The sequence below is a fragment of the Rutidosis leptorrhynchoides genome, chromosome 1, assembly GCF_046630445.1.
Source record: "Rutidosis leptorrhynchoides isolate AG116_Rl617_1_P2 chromosome 1, CSIRO_AGI_Rlap_v1, whole genome shotgun sequence".
Taxonomy (NCBI): domain Eukaryota; kingdom Viridiplantae; phylum Streptophyta; class Magnoliopsida; order Asterales; family Asteraceae; genus Rutidosis; species Rutidosis leptorrhynchoides.
Genome location: NC_092333.1, coordinates 35,013,272 through 35,034,162, shown reverse-complemented (window position 1 = coordinate 35,034,162; position 20,891 = coordinate 35,013,272). Strand labels below are relative to the sequence as shown.

General features: G+C 37.5%; 1 protein-coding gene, 1 long non-coding RNA gene and 1 pseudogene across 3 annotated transcripts; 1 reads left to right on the top strand and 2 right to left on the bottom strand.

Moving 5' to 3' along the window:
- Nucleotides 1-1,010: 1,010 nt before the first annotated feature.
- On the bottom strand, nt 1,011-5,171 carry LOC139858827 (actin-related protein 7-like). Of its 2 annotated transcripts, XM_071847671.1 has the most exons (9): nt 5,015-5,171; nt 4,814-4,851; nt 4,036-4,130; nt 3,633-3,848; nt 2,965-3,106; nt 2,645-2,889; nt 2,351-2,534; nt 1,670-1,737; nt 1,011-1,369 (listed from the first exon to the last, which is right to left on the bottom strand). In XM_071847671.1, exons 3-9 carry the CDS (start codon nt 4,111-4,113, stop codon nt 1,217-1,219), a joined length of 1,086 nt encoding a protein of 361 aa, XP_071703772.1. In that variant the 5' UTR covers nt 4,114-4,130; nt 4,814-4,851; nt 5,015-5,171; the 3' UTR covers nt 1,011-1,216. The 2 variants fall into 2 exon arrangements, with proteins under 2 accessions (XP_071703772.1, XP_071703766.1); XM_071847665.1 differs by lacking the exon at nt 4,814-4,851.
- Nucleotides 5,172-5,705: 534 nt separating this feature from the next.
- On the bottom strand, nt 5,706-10,527 carry LOC139886416 (protein NLP5-like; annotated as a pseudogene).
- Nucleotides 10,528-12,569: 2,042 nt separating this feature from the next.
- On the top strand, nt 12,570-13,724 carry LOC139858818 (uncharacterized). Its single transcript, XR_011763090.1, has 3 exons — nt 12,570-12,588; nt 12,978-13,059; nt 13,496-13,724. It is a non-coding gene; the product is annotated as an uncharacterized lncRNA (long non-coding RNA).
- The last annotated feature ends 7,167 nt before the right edge of the window (nt 13,725-20,891 follow it).

Here is a 20,891-nt window from a genome sequence, read left to right as displayed (position 1 = left end):
GACTGGGCTCGACCAGCATTGCCTGACAAATGGAAACTAAGAAAACTTATGCACCCACAACTAGAAAACGGTTACCCATCAAAAGGATCCTTTAAAGCTACTGAGCTAATCTTGAGCTGTCTAGAAGCGGACCCAAAAAATCGTCCTGACATGTTAGAAGTCATGGTGAGTTTACAAGAGATAAGTGCTATTAAAACAAAACTAAAGGAGGTAAAGTTCCACACAACCCAGCCTTTAGGCCCACACCGTGATCATCTAAATCAATTTGCATGCCAATCTTCGCTCCATATGAAGCAATGTGGGGGAGCCCGACCCGAACAATCACTCGATAAGGTCATATTGACCGAAAAAGATTAATAAGGACTTTTGAAGTTCTTGTTGAAACAAACCTGAAAATGGCAACAATAAGCCAAGTGGGCCACTTAAGATAGTCTATTTAAAGGATGTATTATGGCTTAGAAATTGTTAAAAGGCATGTAGTTTGATTGTGTATATTTGTAGAATAACTTAAATACAATAAATACAATAGAAGTTTTTGTTATAAATAACATTACATTCCTTGGATTATAATTCAACATTATAATCCCTAGATTATAGCTCAATGTACAGAAGTTACTTTTGTTATAACATTACATTCCTTGGATTTAAAAAGGTAAAACCGACCTCTTTCAATAATCTCTAGATTATTACTCAACATTATATACCCTAGATTATAACTCAATGTGCATAAATTACTTAAGTACCGAATGGTATGAATCCCTCCGGTATACAACCAACATAGATGTATATCTTTGACGAAATAACAATATCACTGAAACTTTCAACAGGTTCATGAGCCAATCCTAAGCATAGAGATACCAAATGGTGTTTAGTTTAGACATGGTTAGCATTTGCAGCTTAATTCTAGCTTGCGGTGGCTCATTTGCACCCCAGACAGCAATACTTACGTAATGTTTGCAATTACCAAGTAGAAAATTACACCTACATCTATAACTACTTGATGAAGAAAAGATATCAAGAAGAATAGATTAAAGATGGAGACATCGTGTAATAACTTACCACTAACATGAACTCACTGATACAACGATCGTCATCCAATAATTAGTAAATGTTAACATTCATATATACTACTACGATCGGCCAAGCTCTTAGACTAGTAACCCTGATAAGTCCTATTAAGTAGGATACAGTTACACAACAAGAAGAAAACATGTTCTCAGAAGCATTTGCGGTGGACAACAGAGGGTCCTGATTCATCATAATCTGTCTTGGTTATATGTTGATTTTGAGGGAAGACGACCTTGGCAAGTATGGCACCACCCACCCATGCTGAACACATTGATAAGTTTTCTGGCATGTATTCCGGAGCCTGCAATAAAAAGTTTTTCGTATGGAAAACCATGAGTTCTAATGTTTATGATGTTGAATTACATAAATGAGCTTAAATTAAATAACAGGCTATGGTGGTCAAGTCAAGTTCGAGCACACTCTGCTCCTATGCAACATCATAAACAGATGAGTATTCAAGATTTAACTTTTAGACAGGTAAAGTTTCATTTTTGCCACTAATCAGCCAGCACTTTAGACACTGCACGTATTTCTGGTCTCTATATTGCATTTAATAAGTTTCAATTCTTTAAATCATATGAAAAATTACATGTATTACTACCTTTACTAAAGAAGGACGAATGGAAGATGAGCAAAGACTAGCTTCCCTCTGAAACCTATCTTCAAAACCTGCAGTGCAACAATATCTCATGTGTAAGCAAACCAATAGTTGCATCATCATCATCATTCCTATAAGTTCATGTGTTCAAATTATCGTGTAAAGCAGGTTGGTAAAAAAGTTACGTTTTGTCTCTAACAGAACGAGATGGGTCAAATCATAAACTATTGTGCGAAAACACGCCAAATGAATATAAGAAGATTTACCACATCACGACTACATTCTCGGAGACTAAAGGGATCACCCCACCTTGTCCGACTTATACCAAAAATAACAAGAGTTGACCAGTTACCCAATCCACCTTGACCCACCTATTTTGACAACTCTGAGTGCACCCACCCCTTCATGACATTATCAATACAGATCCCTCTAACAAGTGACCAGAAGTAAACACTTTTGTTTATATTCCAGCCAACTAAGTTCTAGTTGTTTCTAGTAATAACACAGGCAGAAAATAAAGACACCATGAAATTGAGGAATTGTATAAAAGTCGGTTGAAAGAAGAGACTGAAGAGCGATACAGAAGACCATAAGTATAATTATAATTATAATAATAATTATAAGTATTAAAGATTTGAATTAAGAGTAATATATTTTGCAAATGCTGCAGAAAAGAGGATATGCCTGTCATTGAAGATGTTCCGCCACACAGGACAGTGTTCTCCAACAACTGACGATGATTTTCAGATGATACATTTGAGATAATTCTAACAAGTTGTTCAACAATGCCATGGGCCTCCAAACCCAAAATAGAAGGTTGGAACAATGCCTCTCCCACTGTAAACCTCTCTCGTTTTATGGAAATCACCTGCAACATCATAACATCAAAACAACAACAAATTGTATCAGTAACTAAAAAAGTGGTTCAACATATTATGATTAACTACATACACACACAGAGATCATAGTAAAACCGACCTGGCCATCAGGCAAAGTATGTTGTTCCTCCTGGCATGATTGTAGTGTTTTTTCATACGCAAGTTCATCCTCAGCACACTGTGCATATTGCTCTTTTAATCTCTCAACGTCTGACATATCAAGCTTAACTGTTGGATTAGACTTTGCAAGCTCCTCTGCAAACAGCTTTGTCAAATCAGCACCTCCAATTTCTAATCTTCTTGAAGCCACATGTTGAACAGCCCCTTCGATTACAGGAGCAATATCTAGTAAAACCCAAAGTTAAGATCAGTAAATCATATTTAGGAATTATATATTCAAGGAGCAAACTTTTTATATACCTATTTTTCCATGTCCAATATCAACAGTGCAGCCTGAAATGCGTCCTATTGCATAGAGTGACAGTACTGCTTGCTCTGAAGCATAGAACCCTGAGATGTTGAATGTTTCAAACATCAACTGCACCAACTGTTCTCGGGCAGCCTGTAATATTAAGAACAAAATTTGATTCAAATTGATAAAGAAATAGAACGGGTCATTAGAAACCAAGTTTATACAAATTAGTTATTTCATTTAAACACGAATAACCAGCAAGGGTTAAACAGTAAATGGACATACTTTTTGATACACCTTTTATAAGAATGAGTTGGCAGCATGAACATTAAATAGGATTGATCCATCTGTGTTTTAACTTATACTCTTACAGATAATTCCTTCAACAGACTTTAATTCAGAATTTCAGATAGTTAAAATTTAACACGTCGGTTTAACAGCAGAAACATGACCAGGCAGACCAGCCATGTGCAAAATATGAGGAAAGAAGTATGAAAGCTAAATATTTTCTACTAATCATGGCATGCAACAGCTTCTCTAAACATTCTAATTAAATAGTGTAAAATGCATTTCTTTATATCATACAAGAAAATCATAGGTAGAATGCAAGATCCAACAAAGTAAATGCATATTAAAGCATTCAACAAATAAATTTTAATCAAAACAATTGGCTAACCTTGGGTGTTAATAGCGGATCTGCAAACAAAATTTGCCCTTCATTACCAATTTCCCATCCTAGACCATTATAAAGAACGTGGTGCAATAGATCCTCCATAGCATCCCAATCTTTAACAAAACCTCGGACAACTGGATCAACATAGTTAGCCTGAAGCGATGGAGAATCAGGCAATGATCCATCATCATTCATGATTTTCATTTGAGTTGGAATGACCTGAGCCATACATCAAACAAGTTACACAATCAAATGCAACAAACTACATAACGAGAAGGTTAAAAAAAATAACAAAACACATAATACACATATGCCAGTAAGCAATCCTACCTTCAAAATATGATATAAAAAAAAAAAAAAAAAGTATAAAAAAAAAGAAAAAAGAAAAATTGAACATTAATATTACCATGGAAGGCGCTTGATCTGGAATGGCAAAACCTGCTTTCAGGAGCTTAGAGCCAGCATCAATCACCACTGCCTCCATTTTTGTCTTTACTTTTTCTATAACAATTAAAGATTAGAAAATGTAGATAAAGTTAGATAACGAATAAGCGAAACTTTACAGACCTTTTCCAGAATGTAATTATCTCATATACTACTATGAAATCACTAGCCTAAGTTTACGATTCAAACTAATATTTCTTTTTTTTGGACATCAGTTTGGGATCACCCAAGGGGACTTAACCACCCACGCGTTCATCTCTCGTAGTTACATAACCCGCCCCCAACTACTGCCCTTGGAGGACACCCGGACCAATTCGAGAGCGTGGTCGGTAACTCCCCCCTCCCCGCTGCCCCCGCACTAAGCGAAAGGCGACTTGGGTGGATATTTCAGGGATAACATTGAGTGCAATGTTACAGCCCAGTGGAGTCGAACTCCCGAGCTCTCGCTAAGAGAGGCAGGCCACTAATATTTCTTAAACTCAGTTCAAAAGGAATATAACCTACGAACAACATATTCCTTTATTATTTTGTCCAGAGCTATAAACAAAATTGCAAATTGAACACCTAATTTCAACTAAAACGTGGAATTGTTTCAGTCAGGTTATAATTTAAAAAAAAAAAAATTAATTAATTAATTGAATATGTTTCTAAAGAGCAACTTAAATTAGCCTGAAATTGTTGAATACAAACAAATTTTTATCTTAATATCTCAAATTTTATACAGAAAAGTGTTTGAAAACCTAAATTTTGTTCTTCCCAATTTTACAGCTACAGCCTTCTGCACAGCCACAGTTTAAAATCGAACCTCAATAGCGACACAATTGCGAAACATACATAAATTAATGAATTATAAGAGAAAAGGCGAAGTTCAATTTTTATGAAACAAGACAAATGGGAAAGGTAAGAGTACGTCAATAAAAAGGATCGAAACTCAAGCTAACCGGCTCAATGTAGAGACAGAGGTATGGAGAAGAAACAAAATTGACGACCGCCGGAGATATAACGACAGAGACTGGGGCCGGAAAGTTCGCCGGAAGTGAAAACGGGAAATGTTTGACGGGGATTTGGGGGTTTTGGGTTTGAACTCGACTAACCAGGTTCAAAAACACCTTTCTGGTAAAATTACTTGGGCCGGTTTTGCTTTGCGAAGAAACCCGGTCCAAATTGTGAAGAAACCGGTCAATTACTTGTGGGCCGGTTTATTGTTCTTTTGCTTGGGTTTTGTTTGTCTTTAAACTTATTTCATGTCGTTGTTTGTGTTTTTTGTTCGCTGTGCTAGGTTCGATTGTTTGTTGGTTTAATTTCTATGTTTTAGCTTCTTTGTGTGGCTTGGTTGTTTGGTGTCTTGTATTTTGTTTGCGGACATTAAATTTAGTTGTTTAGCTAGTTTGGTTTTTAGGTTCGTTTTGTTGTGATGAGTCGTGTCTCGTTGCTTTATTGTATCATTTGATTGCTCTTTCATCTTTCATCGGTATAAATTTCATTTTTTTTTTTTTTAAATGAATAGCTGCTATATCATGTGATTTTAACAACTTAGGTAACTTAAATTCGCTAAATCCCATCTCCAGTACCACATACTTCCAAACCATGACCAAACTTAAGCAATCTTCATACAAAAAATGAATAATCCAGTTTTCTCCATTTTATTGTTTTTCAACCTACAACTACAAGAATGTACAACTTCTTACACACATAATACAATACAATACAATACAATACACTACAACATAATACAAAACACTATAACATCAAAAAAAAATGTGCCTACAATGATAATTTGTACACGGCATTGGACAATAAAAGCTAAAAAGGATATGCATATGATATAAACATTTTACCAAATCTCAGATGCCACACTAAATATAACTTGCATCAAGATTTTTAACATTTTACTAATGCTTTCCAGATAGTACCGTACAGTACAACCATCGATGCATCAACGAGCGTATTCAGAATCTTGCGGATTTCATGATGCATCAAGCACGCCCATTAGAATCTCCATACATTACAACCCATCAATGTACATATTGACAACTTCTTGTCATATAACCCGAATATCCTTGGGTTGTGCCAAAACAGCCCGTGTTTATCCATTAACCAGACCTAGTGAAGACGACCCGTCACAAAGGCATATGACTGAACCAGGTTGCACTTTTTATAAGACCGCATTACTACCTACACTACCAACTATATGGTGAGGTTCCAAAAGAGCTAGTTTTATAGTCCCGCTCTTGCACGATCTATAAACATCGATACATTCCTCCAAATCGGCATCACAAGTTAAAAGAACCCATTCTGAATCATCATCAAAGTACTTGAGATGAAACTCGTGGATATTGTTTATACTAAACCGCTTCGCAATTTCTTCAAGTAACTGATTGTATCCCCCATCTTTTGGCAACCGAAAACGTACCTTTTCTTCACCAAAAGAGACTTTAACTCTTTGAATATTTTCATCTCGAGCTTTTGGTGGTAGTGTTGGAGTAGTTGGAAACTCGACCAGCGATTTATGGCTATGAGATCGTTGAAAAATCTTATGTTCCGGTTCTTGTTCTCGATCTTGACTATAAATTGACACATGAACCTCGGCATCACTGCGGGCCCTTTTCCAAACATTTTTGACAATATCTTCAACTGGTGGCGTGTGTGGATGCGAGTACGGGTGGGTCTCACTCGAACAAGATTGTCCAGAACTGGAAGTTTGACTTTGACTGCATGAGGGGGAAAGTGATTTTGTGACTCCCTCAATAGCGTTTGAGTCGATCGTTTGCTGATTAGAAGGTGAAATCGAGCTTGTTGCCTGGTTGGTAGAAGCAAGGTTTGGGAAATTTGAATAAAACGACTCGATCTAGAATGGACCCGAGGCTCCATTAACAGAATCCATCATAAGCTGGATCTTTTGTAATGAATGACCAACTTTCTTAATCTTTCGAGACGGCCAGCGTTGTATCCCGTGTTTCCGGCATATCCTTTTCAACGTTGTTGGACAAACTGCAATTACAAGATTCGTACAAAAATGAATCACGATCCTAAGCAGGAATGGTGCCGTGGGCGCCGGGCACATATCCCTTATACCTGCGAGGCTACGAGGCTGCTATCCGCCTGTCAAGATTTTTTTTTACCCGTCGGGCCCAGTCTACCCGCTAACGGGTTAATTTTGTCGCCCATTCCCGCGACCCAAAAATACCCACGACGCGCAAGTTTAAAAAAATATACTCGTGCATATTAACTAAATATTTATGTGGATTAACGGGTATACCGTGGGTTTCTCATACAGGCATCACAAATTGATGGGTCGGATTTTACACGTCACGGGCATTATATATCCACGACCCACCACGACCCGTCAACGGATACAAAATGTAATTTTTTTGAATTTACCAACCCCTCAAGAGTATGGACACCTGCGGTTCGCAAGTTTTTTCCCGCCCATTGCCATCTCTTATGTCTAAACAAACTAGTGTAAAAATAAAATTTGCTAGCAACTAGTGTAAAAAGGAATTACTGAGTTTATGTCCAAACACCTCATTATTCGAAAAGCATCAATACAGTGACAGCAATCATTAAAAACATTCTGAAAAATGCTTACCACCGAGGTGTTTTGCAGCATCTTTCAGGCTGCCAGCAAAATACTGTTGAAGCACCTCCAACGTGATTGTTTTATCTGTTTTAGTACCGCCACGCCGTCTCTCTGGCCGCTTAATATCATCTTTTACCAAACTACCCTCACCAGAACCCGAACCAAATTCATTAAGCTGTTTCTCAATCAAATCCGTAGAATTTTTCGTCACTATTTCTTCAACTTTCAACACTTTTTCTATACTATCCGAAACACCCAAACTTTCTTCCAACAACTCTTTATCTGTTAAAATCCTTAAAGTTCGACAAACATTTTGTATGATTACCGATAACGAGTTGAGCAAACTTTTCTGCTTATCGTGATCTTTACAGTCAACCGGTAAAAAAAACTCCAAAACATAATCAACATTACCAGTGAGTGTGCTTCTAAGACGAATCGCTACAACCCCGCATAAACCAAAAATTCGAGCATGATGTGATAACGGGTATTCAGTTTTCGTCATCAACGTTACATCAGGAAAATAACAAGGTTGGTTCGTTTCAAATGCTGTTCCAACAGCACCTTGACCTTTTAATAAATGATGCTCGGAGCACGCTTCTTGAAATTCTTTAAAACGAGAATCGCGCACGTGGCAAGCAGAGTCCACAGTTGATATGCAGTGGTTTAAGTTTGTGTGCGAATGCCGACACCCACCTTTTCCTTGTTGAATACACGGGACCCATGTTTGAGCCAATGGTAAGTTATGAGTTCGGCAAGCGGATTTCAAAATCTCGAGAATTTCGGGAAGTGCGGCTTGATACAAACCATTGCTCTCCTGGCAATATATTTATAATTAAACATATGTATCCGGGTTAACGGGTTACTCAAACGGGTATAATGGGTTCGCGGGTCAGATTTTACCCGACGGGTAAAATTTGTAATTAAACATATATCCGCGACTCACCAACGAGTAAAATTTTTACCCATCCCATACCCGCGGGTAAGTTTTTTTGAATATACCCGCCCATCACAGATACGGATACCAGCGGGTCACGGATTTTTTTTTCGCCCGTTGCCATCGCTAAGTTTCAGTCAAAAGTTTGTAATAAAACTTCATGAATTCGTTTGTTTAAAGTTGTAATCAACATCATATTACCTTGATTTTCTGCGAGCTCAACGATTCAGAACTCCTGAGGTCAACTGCCTATCAAAAACCGAAACTTTAGAACATTAAATAATTTCTTAACAAGATTAATTTGTAATATATAGCCATATAGGGTTCATTTGAGATCAATAACATCAGAACAGAAGAAAACCATACCTCGAGAGCTTTACAAACACCATCGATTTCAGGGGTATAATTGGTCTTTTGAGTAGTCATAACAACCTCAACAACACCAACACAACTTTGACTATCCTGGTCAAAAATAGGGACTGCAACGGTCCCCCGAACATCCAACCGTTGAGCATGGCCAACTCTCGGGTACTCGTCTGCTTTAAAAAACCGAACATCGGGTGTCCATTCAGGAACCTTACCCATAAACACTCTTCCAGGTAATCCAACAATATGCTTAGAATCATCCTCGGTAGCAAAATGAAAATTTTGAGATATGTTTCTATAATTAGAAAGTTGAGGGCAATCTGGACCTATCGAGAAGAGTTTCTCACTTGTACTCAACACTTTCTTTCCTTGTCGATTTTCTGGTAACCATATTTGAATAAGTGTGTTCTTATGTATCGAAGAATGTTTCATGTTCTCGATCGCGTGAATTAGTCTATCTCTCACCCCGATTTTAATACTGGGTGGGATCCACCATGTCTTAGAATTTTCTACATAGTTTCCCGATTGATTACTAAAATTGGTTTTTGATCCGTCTACAGTTTGACTTTGACTTTGACTAACAGAAAGGTTCTTGACAATTGACGATTTTGTCCTTCCGTCTTGAACATCTTCGGGGAGATGAGGTATGTTGTTGAGCCCCAGGGTTGGCCATGGATTGAAAATGGGATTGACGTTATTTATGTATTCGGATGTGTCCGATACTTGTAACCAACATCCATCTAATAACATTTCATCCATGTAATCGAAATCCATCATGGATTCGGTTGGATATCCGAACATGTTATTGGGAAGAAACCCAACATCATCCATAGATCTAATCTTGTACAAAATCCTACAAATTTTATCTAAAAATGGGAAATTTTCCGTTCATATGACAAGCAAATTTGGCAATATTGTGGAAGAAGAAAGAAAACTGCATTAAGTAATTAAACCAACAAAAACAATTCAAAGATGTAGAACTTAAATCCATATCTAAACAAGCACATTATTATCATATTTATTTACAAACTGATGGAAGCACATATTTTGAAGTATTATTATTTTCAATTATAAAGTTTTAGATTTTGCTAACGACAGCCTTTAAGCCTTTTCTAGTGTGCAACAATGAGTTGTACATGGCGGTTTATTTTGACTTTTGTAAGGCGTTTATTTTGACTTTTGTAAGGCGTTTATTTTGACTTTTGTAAGGCGTTTATTGAAATTTTGGATTTTAACGGCAGCCCTTAGAGCTGTCGTTGGCAGAATCCTAAAGTTTTATACATCTAAACTTTGGAAACATTTTCATCAAATAAATATTTTATGGAAGGGAGATCGCACCTGCTAGCTTTTCATGGCTCCATCATTGGCTCTAATCTTGAACATAAAAAATTTATCTAAAAATTACAACTTTTTTCTTCATATCTTTATAAAAGTCTGTCAAAAAAATGAGATGAGAAGTAAAGATTAACTCAACTAGTATAGAATATAACAAATAACATTCAAATTTAACAAAAAAACAACTTCAATAAACTCATATCCAAAATTGTTAAGCACAACACCATTAAAAGACCTAAGTTTGTACTTAAAATCCCATAACTTCATAAAAAGTTATGCAAAAATTGGGAAAAATGATATAACTACAAAATTACTCAGACGAGAATCGAATGAATCGCAGTCCAAAAACTAAGTAGTTTAACACAATGAAATCCATATCCAAGCAAGGTATCTTCAAAATCCAACTATCTTTAATCTAAAAATAAGAACTTTCTTGTTCAAATCTCAAACAAGATTGGAATTTTTCTTTTTTACGGAAAAGCACATCAATCAATAAAAACCAACCAAAAAAAAAAAAAAAAAAAAACTTGAATAACTAAGAAAGACCATATCCATTATCCAAAATCATATCTTGTTCACAAATCCCACAACTTATACCAAAAATCACAGCTTTTTTGTTTCTATTGCACATCCAGTATATGAAATCTAGGGGAAATAAAGAAAAAGAGATTGAAGACCCAACAAATTTAAATTCAAAACCTTGTTAATTCATACCGAAATAGTTGTAAAGGTTGTATGTTTGGCAAATCAAAAAGATTCTATCAACCATTGCGAATTATAATTTATAATTATTATGAATAATACTAGTCAAAGTACACGAAAAGTCAGCTACAGAAACAAAAAAGGATCAATCAATGAATAGACAGTACACAGTAGTTCAACTTACCTAGTTTAAGTAGAACACAAGTATAAGACTCCAAACTCCGCCGTGTTAAATAGGTTTTCCTCTTATGTAGTATTAAAGTATTTTTAAACAACTAGCAGAAGAACGAGAAATTTAAATGAGATTCAGATTCTTGAATATTCCAAATAAAGGGTTCACATTGTATTGTATATTAATATTAATATTAATATTAATATTTAATATTATTACAATTGAGCAACTTTTTTTACTATTCACCAACAGTAAGGGCGTTTTCGTCATTTCTCTAGATCTCATTAGTCTGGAACCTCGCTTACATCTGAATCTCATCCTATTTTCGCATCTCACAATCACCTTCTTAACTCTCCATCTCCATTCACCGCCGCTTCGCATCGTTAACCTTCACCCTCGAGAGATGTTTGACCCCCAAAATTATCCGTTACGGTCATCGGATTCAGGAATCCATTTCAGATCTGATTTCGTTCTGTGCTACGCGACCGGATACGACACGGATCTTGCCACAATTCTAGACGGTTACATCAGAGTACGTTAAAGCTTCTTTTTTGTTGACTATGCAACACTAGATACACCGTATTCTCTTTTGCTTTCGCCATTACTATATTGAAAATTATAAACATATCTGTGTTATTCAGACTTCTCTACCATTATTTATTTTCCTTATTATAAGCTATAAAGTAATGTGGCCCATTTCAAATGAATTTGTTGTTTCATACGATAGTTAATGGCTAATATTAATGTATGCTAATGTCGCTTAGTCAGTGATATTCGTTAAAGAGCGATTCATGGTTAGAGTTTGGATTTACTTTTTAATTTGTTAGTATTTATTTGTTCTTTGATTTCATTATTGTTAGTTCAATTATGTCATTTTAGAAGAAGATTACGAAATGACCAAACTGATGCGAATATGGTACAATCCCGTATGATTCATAGCAAATCAATTGTTCATCATTTGATTATTTATATTCAATTTTTTTTAATCATATTTTTGTTTTCCTTTACGTTTTTAATTTTTAATGGTTTTGTTACAGGTATTATGATGAGTTGAATTGCAGGTGCAATGATGAACAAATCCTACTCTTCTCGATTCTATTGGTGAGTTATCATTTTGTGTTATTTGTATTTTTTTTTTTTTTTTTTTTTTTTTGTGTTATTATTTGCTTGCAATTTTTGCAGGTGCAACGACGAGTCAATATCAAATTACATCTGCGCCACAAACTTTTGGTTCCCGTGGAGCTGATGTAGACAGTAATGCCAGTCATCTTTCAAACACATAAAAGTTGGCAACCAAATCGGTGTCCACATCAGCAGTTGTTTAAAGTGTCAAGACCAAAAAAGATTATGACGAGGAAGAAGAGGAGAAGATGAAAGTTGAACACCGTCAAATGGTCCATCAAAGATCAAAGATGGCTAACGTGCAGTAAGTTTTTATTCCGTATAAATTAGTGTTTCTTTAACGTTTTCTGATGTGATGGTTTGTACGTTATCGGTTGGAAGTTTACATCGTCCTGGACCCTTTTCCTGATTTACAGTAATTTAAAAATCGTTTATTGCATCTTCATATTTGTTTTAGTGTGCTTGCTTGCTTTCTTTTAGCTTTCTTGATGTCTGTAGACTTTGGACCATGTTGCGTAGGTATTTTAAATATTTGTAGTTTTATACTACATACTCCATTGTGATTTCGGTATAGTTTAAAATTGTAATTAACAAGATGCTATATGTTTTAGGGGGACTGCTATTATTGCCTATTTTGCTGCTCTTATAATGAGTTAGATAAAAGATATATAAATTATGAGTATTCCGTCTCAGGAGTTGATGCATTGGACGCCTTCCACTACAAATGCAAATCAGTCTAGATCATCCATTGTGTGTATTCGGCTTCAGCACAAAGGTACACAACTTTTTTTTTTTATAATATATTTTTTTTTACTCTGACGGGTTATGTATGTATGCGTATGTTTTCTTTGTGCTTTAATGTGTTTGATATACTGCTACTTCTTAATATCTTATATTGTTCGTGTTGTGTTGTACAACACAGTAATGATTCGTTCACCATTATGTTGTACTAAACATGAATTGAAATTGGTTGTATTGGGTTGGTCAAATCAATCAAAAGTCGCTTTAAGCATATTGAAATGCTTACGACCTCTTAAACTGCTCAATTTAGTATAAGCATATTATTCTTCTAACACTTTGATATCTTTAATGAAATCTGATTTATTGATAGTTCCCGTAAACTTATATTTATAGCTTTATATGTAAAGCTACTTTAACATGCGCAATTACAGTATGATGAGTCATTTTACACATGAGTATATTGTATGTAGGTATCGTATGTAAGCAACGCACTGTTAGCAATTGACTGCCAAAAACACTCCCAGCCAATCAACAGCAAAAAGAGTCTTATTCTCATCCCAAGGTAATAAAATTATTAAGCTTCCTATTTGTGAAACACTAACAATTTCTATAACAGATGAATAAACCAGCTCCTCAAAGAAGAAGAAATAATTATGTGGGAGAATAACAGCGGTTACATATTTACCCTGAACATGTTTACTGTACGCTTTTTTATCAACAATACTGTTATAAGTACTTGGTAAGATGCTTCTTTGTATTAACTACTGCCTAGCAGAACTCCACGGCAGGTATATGTACAACTAAATTAGGTTTGCTATGTAATAAAGCAAATCAACAAATCGTAATTTTCGCGCAGCGAAGCGCGCTAACCTTTTACTTGTTGTATATACATTTGAGCAAATTTGAGGCACTATTAATGAATAGTACCCATTTCAAACTATTATTTTATTAAATTAATGGCATTTTTGTCTTTCTACATAGGTTAATTGCTATTTTCTCCTTTCACACCCTACTCCTTTCTCTAGATCCTTCCATTCCATTCCATTTCCATCCTCACTTTATTACAGTATTATATTTATATATATATATAAATTGTGGTAAATGGTGTCAACCTATGATTGGTTGACACCATCCGTGAATAGTAACTTTTTTTCTTTTCAAAACTTGATTCCCCAAACCACTAACCCAATATCATCCGGATCCCTTGATCCGCTCCACCAACCCGACCCGAATATCTGCTACTGTAGCTACAGTACCTTTTTTATTTATTTATTTATTTTTTTTCGAAACCAACCCGTAGCGATAGCGCGGGCCAAAAAACTAGTTTCACAACATTTATATATGAGAACGCAAATTACTAAAATACCCATAAAGCGGTTTAAAAAATGAGAAAAAATTATCAATTCAAGAAATCTTAAGGGTTGAAACAGAGTACAAATCAATAAATAAAAACACTTTTAATGGTTAGGGTGGGATGGGATGTATTGAATGTTTTTGTGAGGTATAGTGCTGATTTAACAAATATGATGGTGTGATAGAGTAAGAAATGACAATAGATCTATAAAAAATTCGAGATCTGCGGGTACCTGCGCTCGTGATGGGCGGATAAAATCAAAAAATTTTACCCGCGGGTGGGGATGGATGTAATCTTGTACCCGTTCACGAGTCGCGAGTGAGTGATGGATGTAATAGATCTGTCGCGGGTCAAATTCGATCAGAAAATCCATAATACCCGTTTGTAAAAAAAAGTATTAATAAAGGTTTTCTCAATTTATTATATCATAAATATGGGTATATGATTGGATGATGTTTTTAATGTCACTTTAAATTATGTAATGATATTTATTTTTGAATACTTTAATTTACATATAATTCATGAATAACATTCGCGGGTAAACCCGTAACCCGTAAATATCCGTGAGTACAGGCATTGGATCTAAAAATAAATCCGTTAACCAAGATTCGCGGGCTAATGGATCATCAAAAAATTCTCGGGTGATGGATGTGGTGTATTGCGCTTGTAACAACCCAACCCGATATACAACGATCACGCGGAAATATCAAATAATAATAAAAAAATTCCTTGTTCAGCTGGTGGCGCGGCGCGCCAGGCATTTGCGCGGCGCGCCAGGCATTTGCGCGGCGCGCAGAATGACCTGGACAGCCCGCTGTCCCCGAAAGTCAAAAATACGAAAAAGATTGACCACTTCCCGACGTATTTAGACAAAACGCTTTTCACAACATATTCATATATGAAAAACTAACACGTTCCATTAATAAAATAAGTTTTACGAGACGGGGCCCACATCGACCCAAATTACCCCTTTAAGTACAAAATACAAGTTCGACCCCACAATTTTAAACACAAAATAAGAGCCGAGCATGGCGATTGGGGATACGCTACCCAATCCTAATCAATCCAAAAGCAAGCCTTCTAAATCAACTACGCGAGTCACTAGTTCCCACGCTTACCCGAGCCACCGCATTCAAGCAAATCTATAAAAATGTAAACAACGAGAGGGTAAGCTAACGCTTAGTGAGTGAGAATATACTACATACATATATATGCATAAAATGGACACGCCACACAAATAACCAAATACCGCATACCGGAGCATCCAAGCATAAAGGCAAGCTAGTCTAAGCATACCGTAAGATCACTAAGCAACGAGCTAAAGATACAAGTTCACCAACAACGATGTGAACAATGCCAATAAGCTACACCCAGAGGGTTAGCTACAACACGACAATACAACATTATACGTATACAATATATATATATATATATATATATATATATATATATATATATATATATATATATATATATATATATATATATATATATATATATATATATATCGAATAACATAATTTGCTTACACTTACAACACAATAACCACTGTTAACCAAATCTTCGCAAGGGAATGACTTCGCGAAACAAGTCATCGATGTTCATAACAACCGTTAGCTTCCAAACACGGCTATGGCATGCTAACCCCCCCCCCCCCCCCCCCCCCCCCCCGAGGTGTTCCAAAAACGGCTATGACATCACCCCCAAGTGTTCCCAAAACGGCTATGGCATCACTTGATCAATGTGTGAGTAAAACACGTCTAGTACTCACAATCATGTGCACAAACACGGCTATGTGCAACAATTAATACGGGCAACAACGTGGGAGTAAAACACGGCTATTACTCACCACCATATGCACAAACACGGCTATGTGCATAATTATCAATTGGACAAAACGGCTATGTCCCACAACTATGGTCACAAAAACGGCTATGTGACACCATTACTACGGGCACATAAATCGTATACATACATACATAGATATTCCACTCACAATATTAACCCTTCGCCATTGGGGTTATATAATCCACATCACACGCCCATGTGATAACGTATACACAAAGTGTGCACCTCGCCAAGTTAGTCAACCAAAACGCACAACCGTGCCAATTGGACCTATACACAAGTCCAACAATTCCACCTATATGAGAAGTGAGCTCTATAACCGAGAACCCCTTCACCCGACCCGCACCCATCCTACACATACATATGCATATAGGATATTAACACTCACCTTGTCGTCTTGAAGAATGCCGCCGAATAATCCGCAATCGCCGATGGAATGTACCTATTCCATTTATCACATAACAAGTAACACAATTAGGGTGGATATACAAATCAACCCAAATTGACTACTAGTGCAATTTCGACCCAAATGCACTTCCAAGCACAAATCGCTCCCAAACTAACCAATAATCACTAACACAAGTGAGAATGGTCCTAATATGCCAATCAAACTCAATCATAGGTGTTAAACACCTATCTTGCTCAAAATGACACTTAAACCCTAATTTAACCCATAAGAAGTCAATATCACGCCATTAGCAAATTTTGACACCAAAACATATTTAACTCGGTTTTATACTTCAACTTAATCCATTTTAAGTTTATAAACCTTATTAAATCGAAAATTGGGTCATAATCATCACCAAACCCTAATTTTGACTCTAGTCAAAATTAGTCAACCCAAATTCACCTAAAGTGGTTCCAACACTTCCATAATCACTAAACCTAGTGATTAAACTCAAAATTAAAGCCTAATCAAGGCCAAATCGTCAACCAACCCAAAACCCGCCAAGTGACAAGAATAATTAGTCACCATAAATCCATTTCATCATCTAAGAGGGTTTCACTACAAATCAAACTCAAACCCTAACTTGAATATCAAATCTAACAAATGTAATTCGGAGTTTGAACTTACCAATACCACCAAAATGATGCCGTTGACGAGTAGAACAACTTTAAAACCCGAGCTTTGGTGAGAATCCAACTCCTTCTTCTCCAAATCAAGCTCTCTCTCTCACTAAAAGTGGGTTTCTCTCACTAGGGTTTGAAGAGAGTGTTTGATGAGTGAAATGTGATTCAAAATGATCAATGGATCAGTTTTGATGACCCCAAACCGACCCCTAGTGAAAAGACCAAAGTACCCCTCATTTAAACCTTTTAAAAAAACTGAAAATTGCATCAGACGGGATCGGAGCGCCGCTCCAAATGGTGGAGCGCCGCTCCAACCTACAGGTCAGTTTTCAGAAACTTGTTTTGGCCATAACTTTTTGACCGTAGCTCCGTTTTCGATGAATCAAATATCGTTGAAAACGTAATAAGATTTTCTTTCCAATAGTAAGGCTTTGAAACATCAACACAAACTTTATTTGGGGTTGAAAAGATATGTACACACCTTGTCACTTCAGACAACGTCCAGTTTCTTCGACATTCGAGCAAGCAACACGTACATGCTTCGTACACCTCATACACGCATCGTACACCATAAATACATTATGTACCATAAATATTTGGGTCTTAAAACTCTCCCCCACTTAAACTCGATCACGTCCTCGTGATCCTCGTCACTTAACCATCCGGACCTACACTCAAAGGTCCTCAACATATGTTCCAATCCGACTTTCTTAGGCAATCCTTCCCAATGAATCGCCTTTAACAACTAAATCGTCACCCGCAATTTAACAAAACCACCATCCGAGCACTAAAACCTGCTCTTTTCCCCATATCGGGAAAAACTCAACCAATCTCGTACCGAGATATCAATTCCTTTGCGTACCTTTACCAAGGACAACGCTAAAAGCGACCAAGTCTCAACCTAAAGTCAACAATCGTAACGTTGAAGATCGAACCACATGGATCCTTACGGATTACACTTACCACTAAACACCCTTTGTAGTACACAATATAACCAATACGCCACTATCTTAACATCATAAGCAACGGCTAAAACCAAAAGCGCCCAAAACGACTATGGCAACGCTAAACCCAAGGTGCACAAAAATTGACTATTGTTACACCCGTAACAACATGTGAGCGAAACACGGCTATCGCCTCACTAATCCCACGACATGGTCCCCACGACCCCACCATCGGCGTATAAAACCACCGTTAGTTCACACAACGTGGTCCTTACGACCCCACCATTGGCGTATAAAACAACCAATAGATCACACATCCAACAACATGAAGGCTGGCAGAAAACTACAAGCGACCCACTTCCCAAATCTCAACACCGGATGAAGTCAGCGGACCCCGTCAAAGGTCATGCTTCATTGATATAACACTACACCCATGATGAAGTCAGCGGACCCCGAAGGTCATGCTTCACCAATCAACGATCTCATGATGAAGTCAGCGGACCCCGAAGGTCATGCTCCACCAATCAACGATCCCATGATGAAGTCAGCGGACCCCAAAGGTCATGCTTCACCAATCAATGATCTCATGATGAAGTCAGAGGACCCCGAAGGTCATGCTTCACCAGTCAACGATCCCTTTTGGCCTCGAACAACGAGTAGCGTAACATCGCACTCTGCTACTCCATAGTGAATCCTAACGGATACCACTAACCATTCACACAATCGAGCAAGAACCACCTATATCAAACATAGGTACAAAACAATAATTCTCTAAAAGAGAATCCGACACACGCATCCCTTAACAGAGGGATTTCACCTTGCTTGCCAAACACGTCCATTATCTCTCAACGAGATTTACCACATTACCACCTTGGTGATAATTCAAATCCAAAATCATAAGTACAATTTAACCGAAATTGTACTCTACCACAATTGACCAAATCTAGGTCCCGACACAAGTTTCGGTTTACTAAAAGCGTCATCCGAAATCTCCCACCAAAACCTCCTCGTGCGGGGGTGTAACTCCCCTACTTGGAACTACGTTCCATAACCGCAGTTTGTACAACCGTACATTGCTACCAAAGGTATACTTTATCAACAATTGGGTTCACACGACCCATCACTACATCTTGCTCCAATCTTGAGCACACAAAGGATTTCAACCAATCCTTAACACTTCGAACGAAAAGTGTACCGCAAATTACACAACTTCACTCTCGCAATCATCCAATTGCTATAGCTTGTCAAACTTCACCCAGTCACTCATGTAACTAAGGGTTTCACTTCGGTACCCTAAGTATAATGTAACCGCAGTATAATCGGAGTCGAACACCACGCTAGTAGGTATAAAAGAGGCACCTAATGTCGCATCACGTAGACTCCTTTACCAACATACATCGAGATCCGAAACAATCGATTTCTCGAGTTTCATCCCACCCGTCAAACCTCATGGTTCATCCACTTCAACACGAGAGCGAACACGCACTAGCATCCGAACACCAAAACTCATTTCCATGGCTTGGTAGAAACACTTCCCAAATACTAAGGAATGCTTGGTTACACCAAGTCTTACGCCCTTCGCCCGACAATCAAACGTTACCATAGGGTACTTTCATTAGGAACGTCACCCGTATCAATAACATGCACAACACAATTAAAACCTTAAAGGTCTCACTCGAACGAGCTTAACGACCCGATACCAACCAAAATGCCTAAGCGCCCAAGGATTCGTACCATAGAGTCAAGGCACAACACACCACTTATTCGCTCTACTGAGAGCAAACCGGAGCCATAAACGTAAACCCTCCGCTCGCTACGAATTATCTCCAACGGAGAAGAAAGTTTAGCTAAGACTTACGCACTTACCGCATGTTATTACAAGCGAACAACATATAATTTCCTACTAAAAGTACCTGATGTAGTGCTGTTGGGCTTCCGCGCTCCACTACCCATCATGTATTCGCGCTCTAACCTCCTGACCCGATCGTCATGCGATTCGGAACACTCTGACTTTCGGTGTCCCTCCATTCGGCAAATGAAACACCTGATCGAGCCTAAAGGCACCACCATACAATCTTGTGCCAAATGACCTCGTTCCCCACACTTATAACACGTAAGCATGTGACCCTTCTTACTCTTCTTCTTCACATTCCTGACGCCATCAGGCGTATTTCGTGCCTTCTTACCATGAGCACCATGTAATTCCAACCTTGCAAGTATATCTCCATCATCACTACCTTGAGGTTTGGGAAACCTCTTTTCAAACTCTTCCTTTACAACTTTAGTCACTTGGCTCAGACCATTTTCGCCATTTGTCCTTCGACCAACTCCTTGGTTACTTCCCTAACTTTGCCGGTGAAAACTGAGACATATTGTTCAAACACGGCCTCAATCTTTAACGTTAACTCATCCTTACCTTCGTGAATAGGCTCACTCGTTCCGCATCCATCTTCCGTTTTCATTCTAAGGAATGCAAACGATTAGTTCACGAACGTATAAACCACACGCACAACACCGCCCCATCTTGCTAAACACTCATCGTACATCACTTGTTAGACACGATTTGCACCCGTAATAAGGCTTGCAAGTCCTTATTACGCATGCACGCCGTATCAACTTGTTAGTATAACGACCGCCTCGCTCGATGAT

Bases quoted from the DNA above. Each gene is read 5' to 3' on its own strand.
- LOC139858827 (XM_071847671.1), bottom strand. From the start codon at position 4,113: ATGGAGGCAGTGGTGATTGATGCTGGCTCTAAGCTCCTGAAAGCAGGT. The intron at 3,107-3,632 runs GTTAGCCAATTG...TTAATATTACAG, and splicing joins ATCCGCTATTAACACCCAAG to GCTGCCCGAGAACAGTTGGT. The intron at 1,370-1,669 runs GTAGTAATACAT...TTTTTATTGCAG, and splicing joins TTCGTCCTTCTTTAGTAAAG to GCTCCGGAATACATGCCAGA.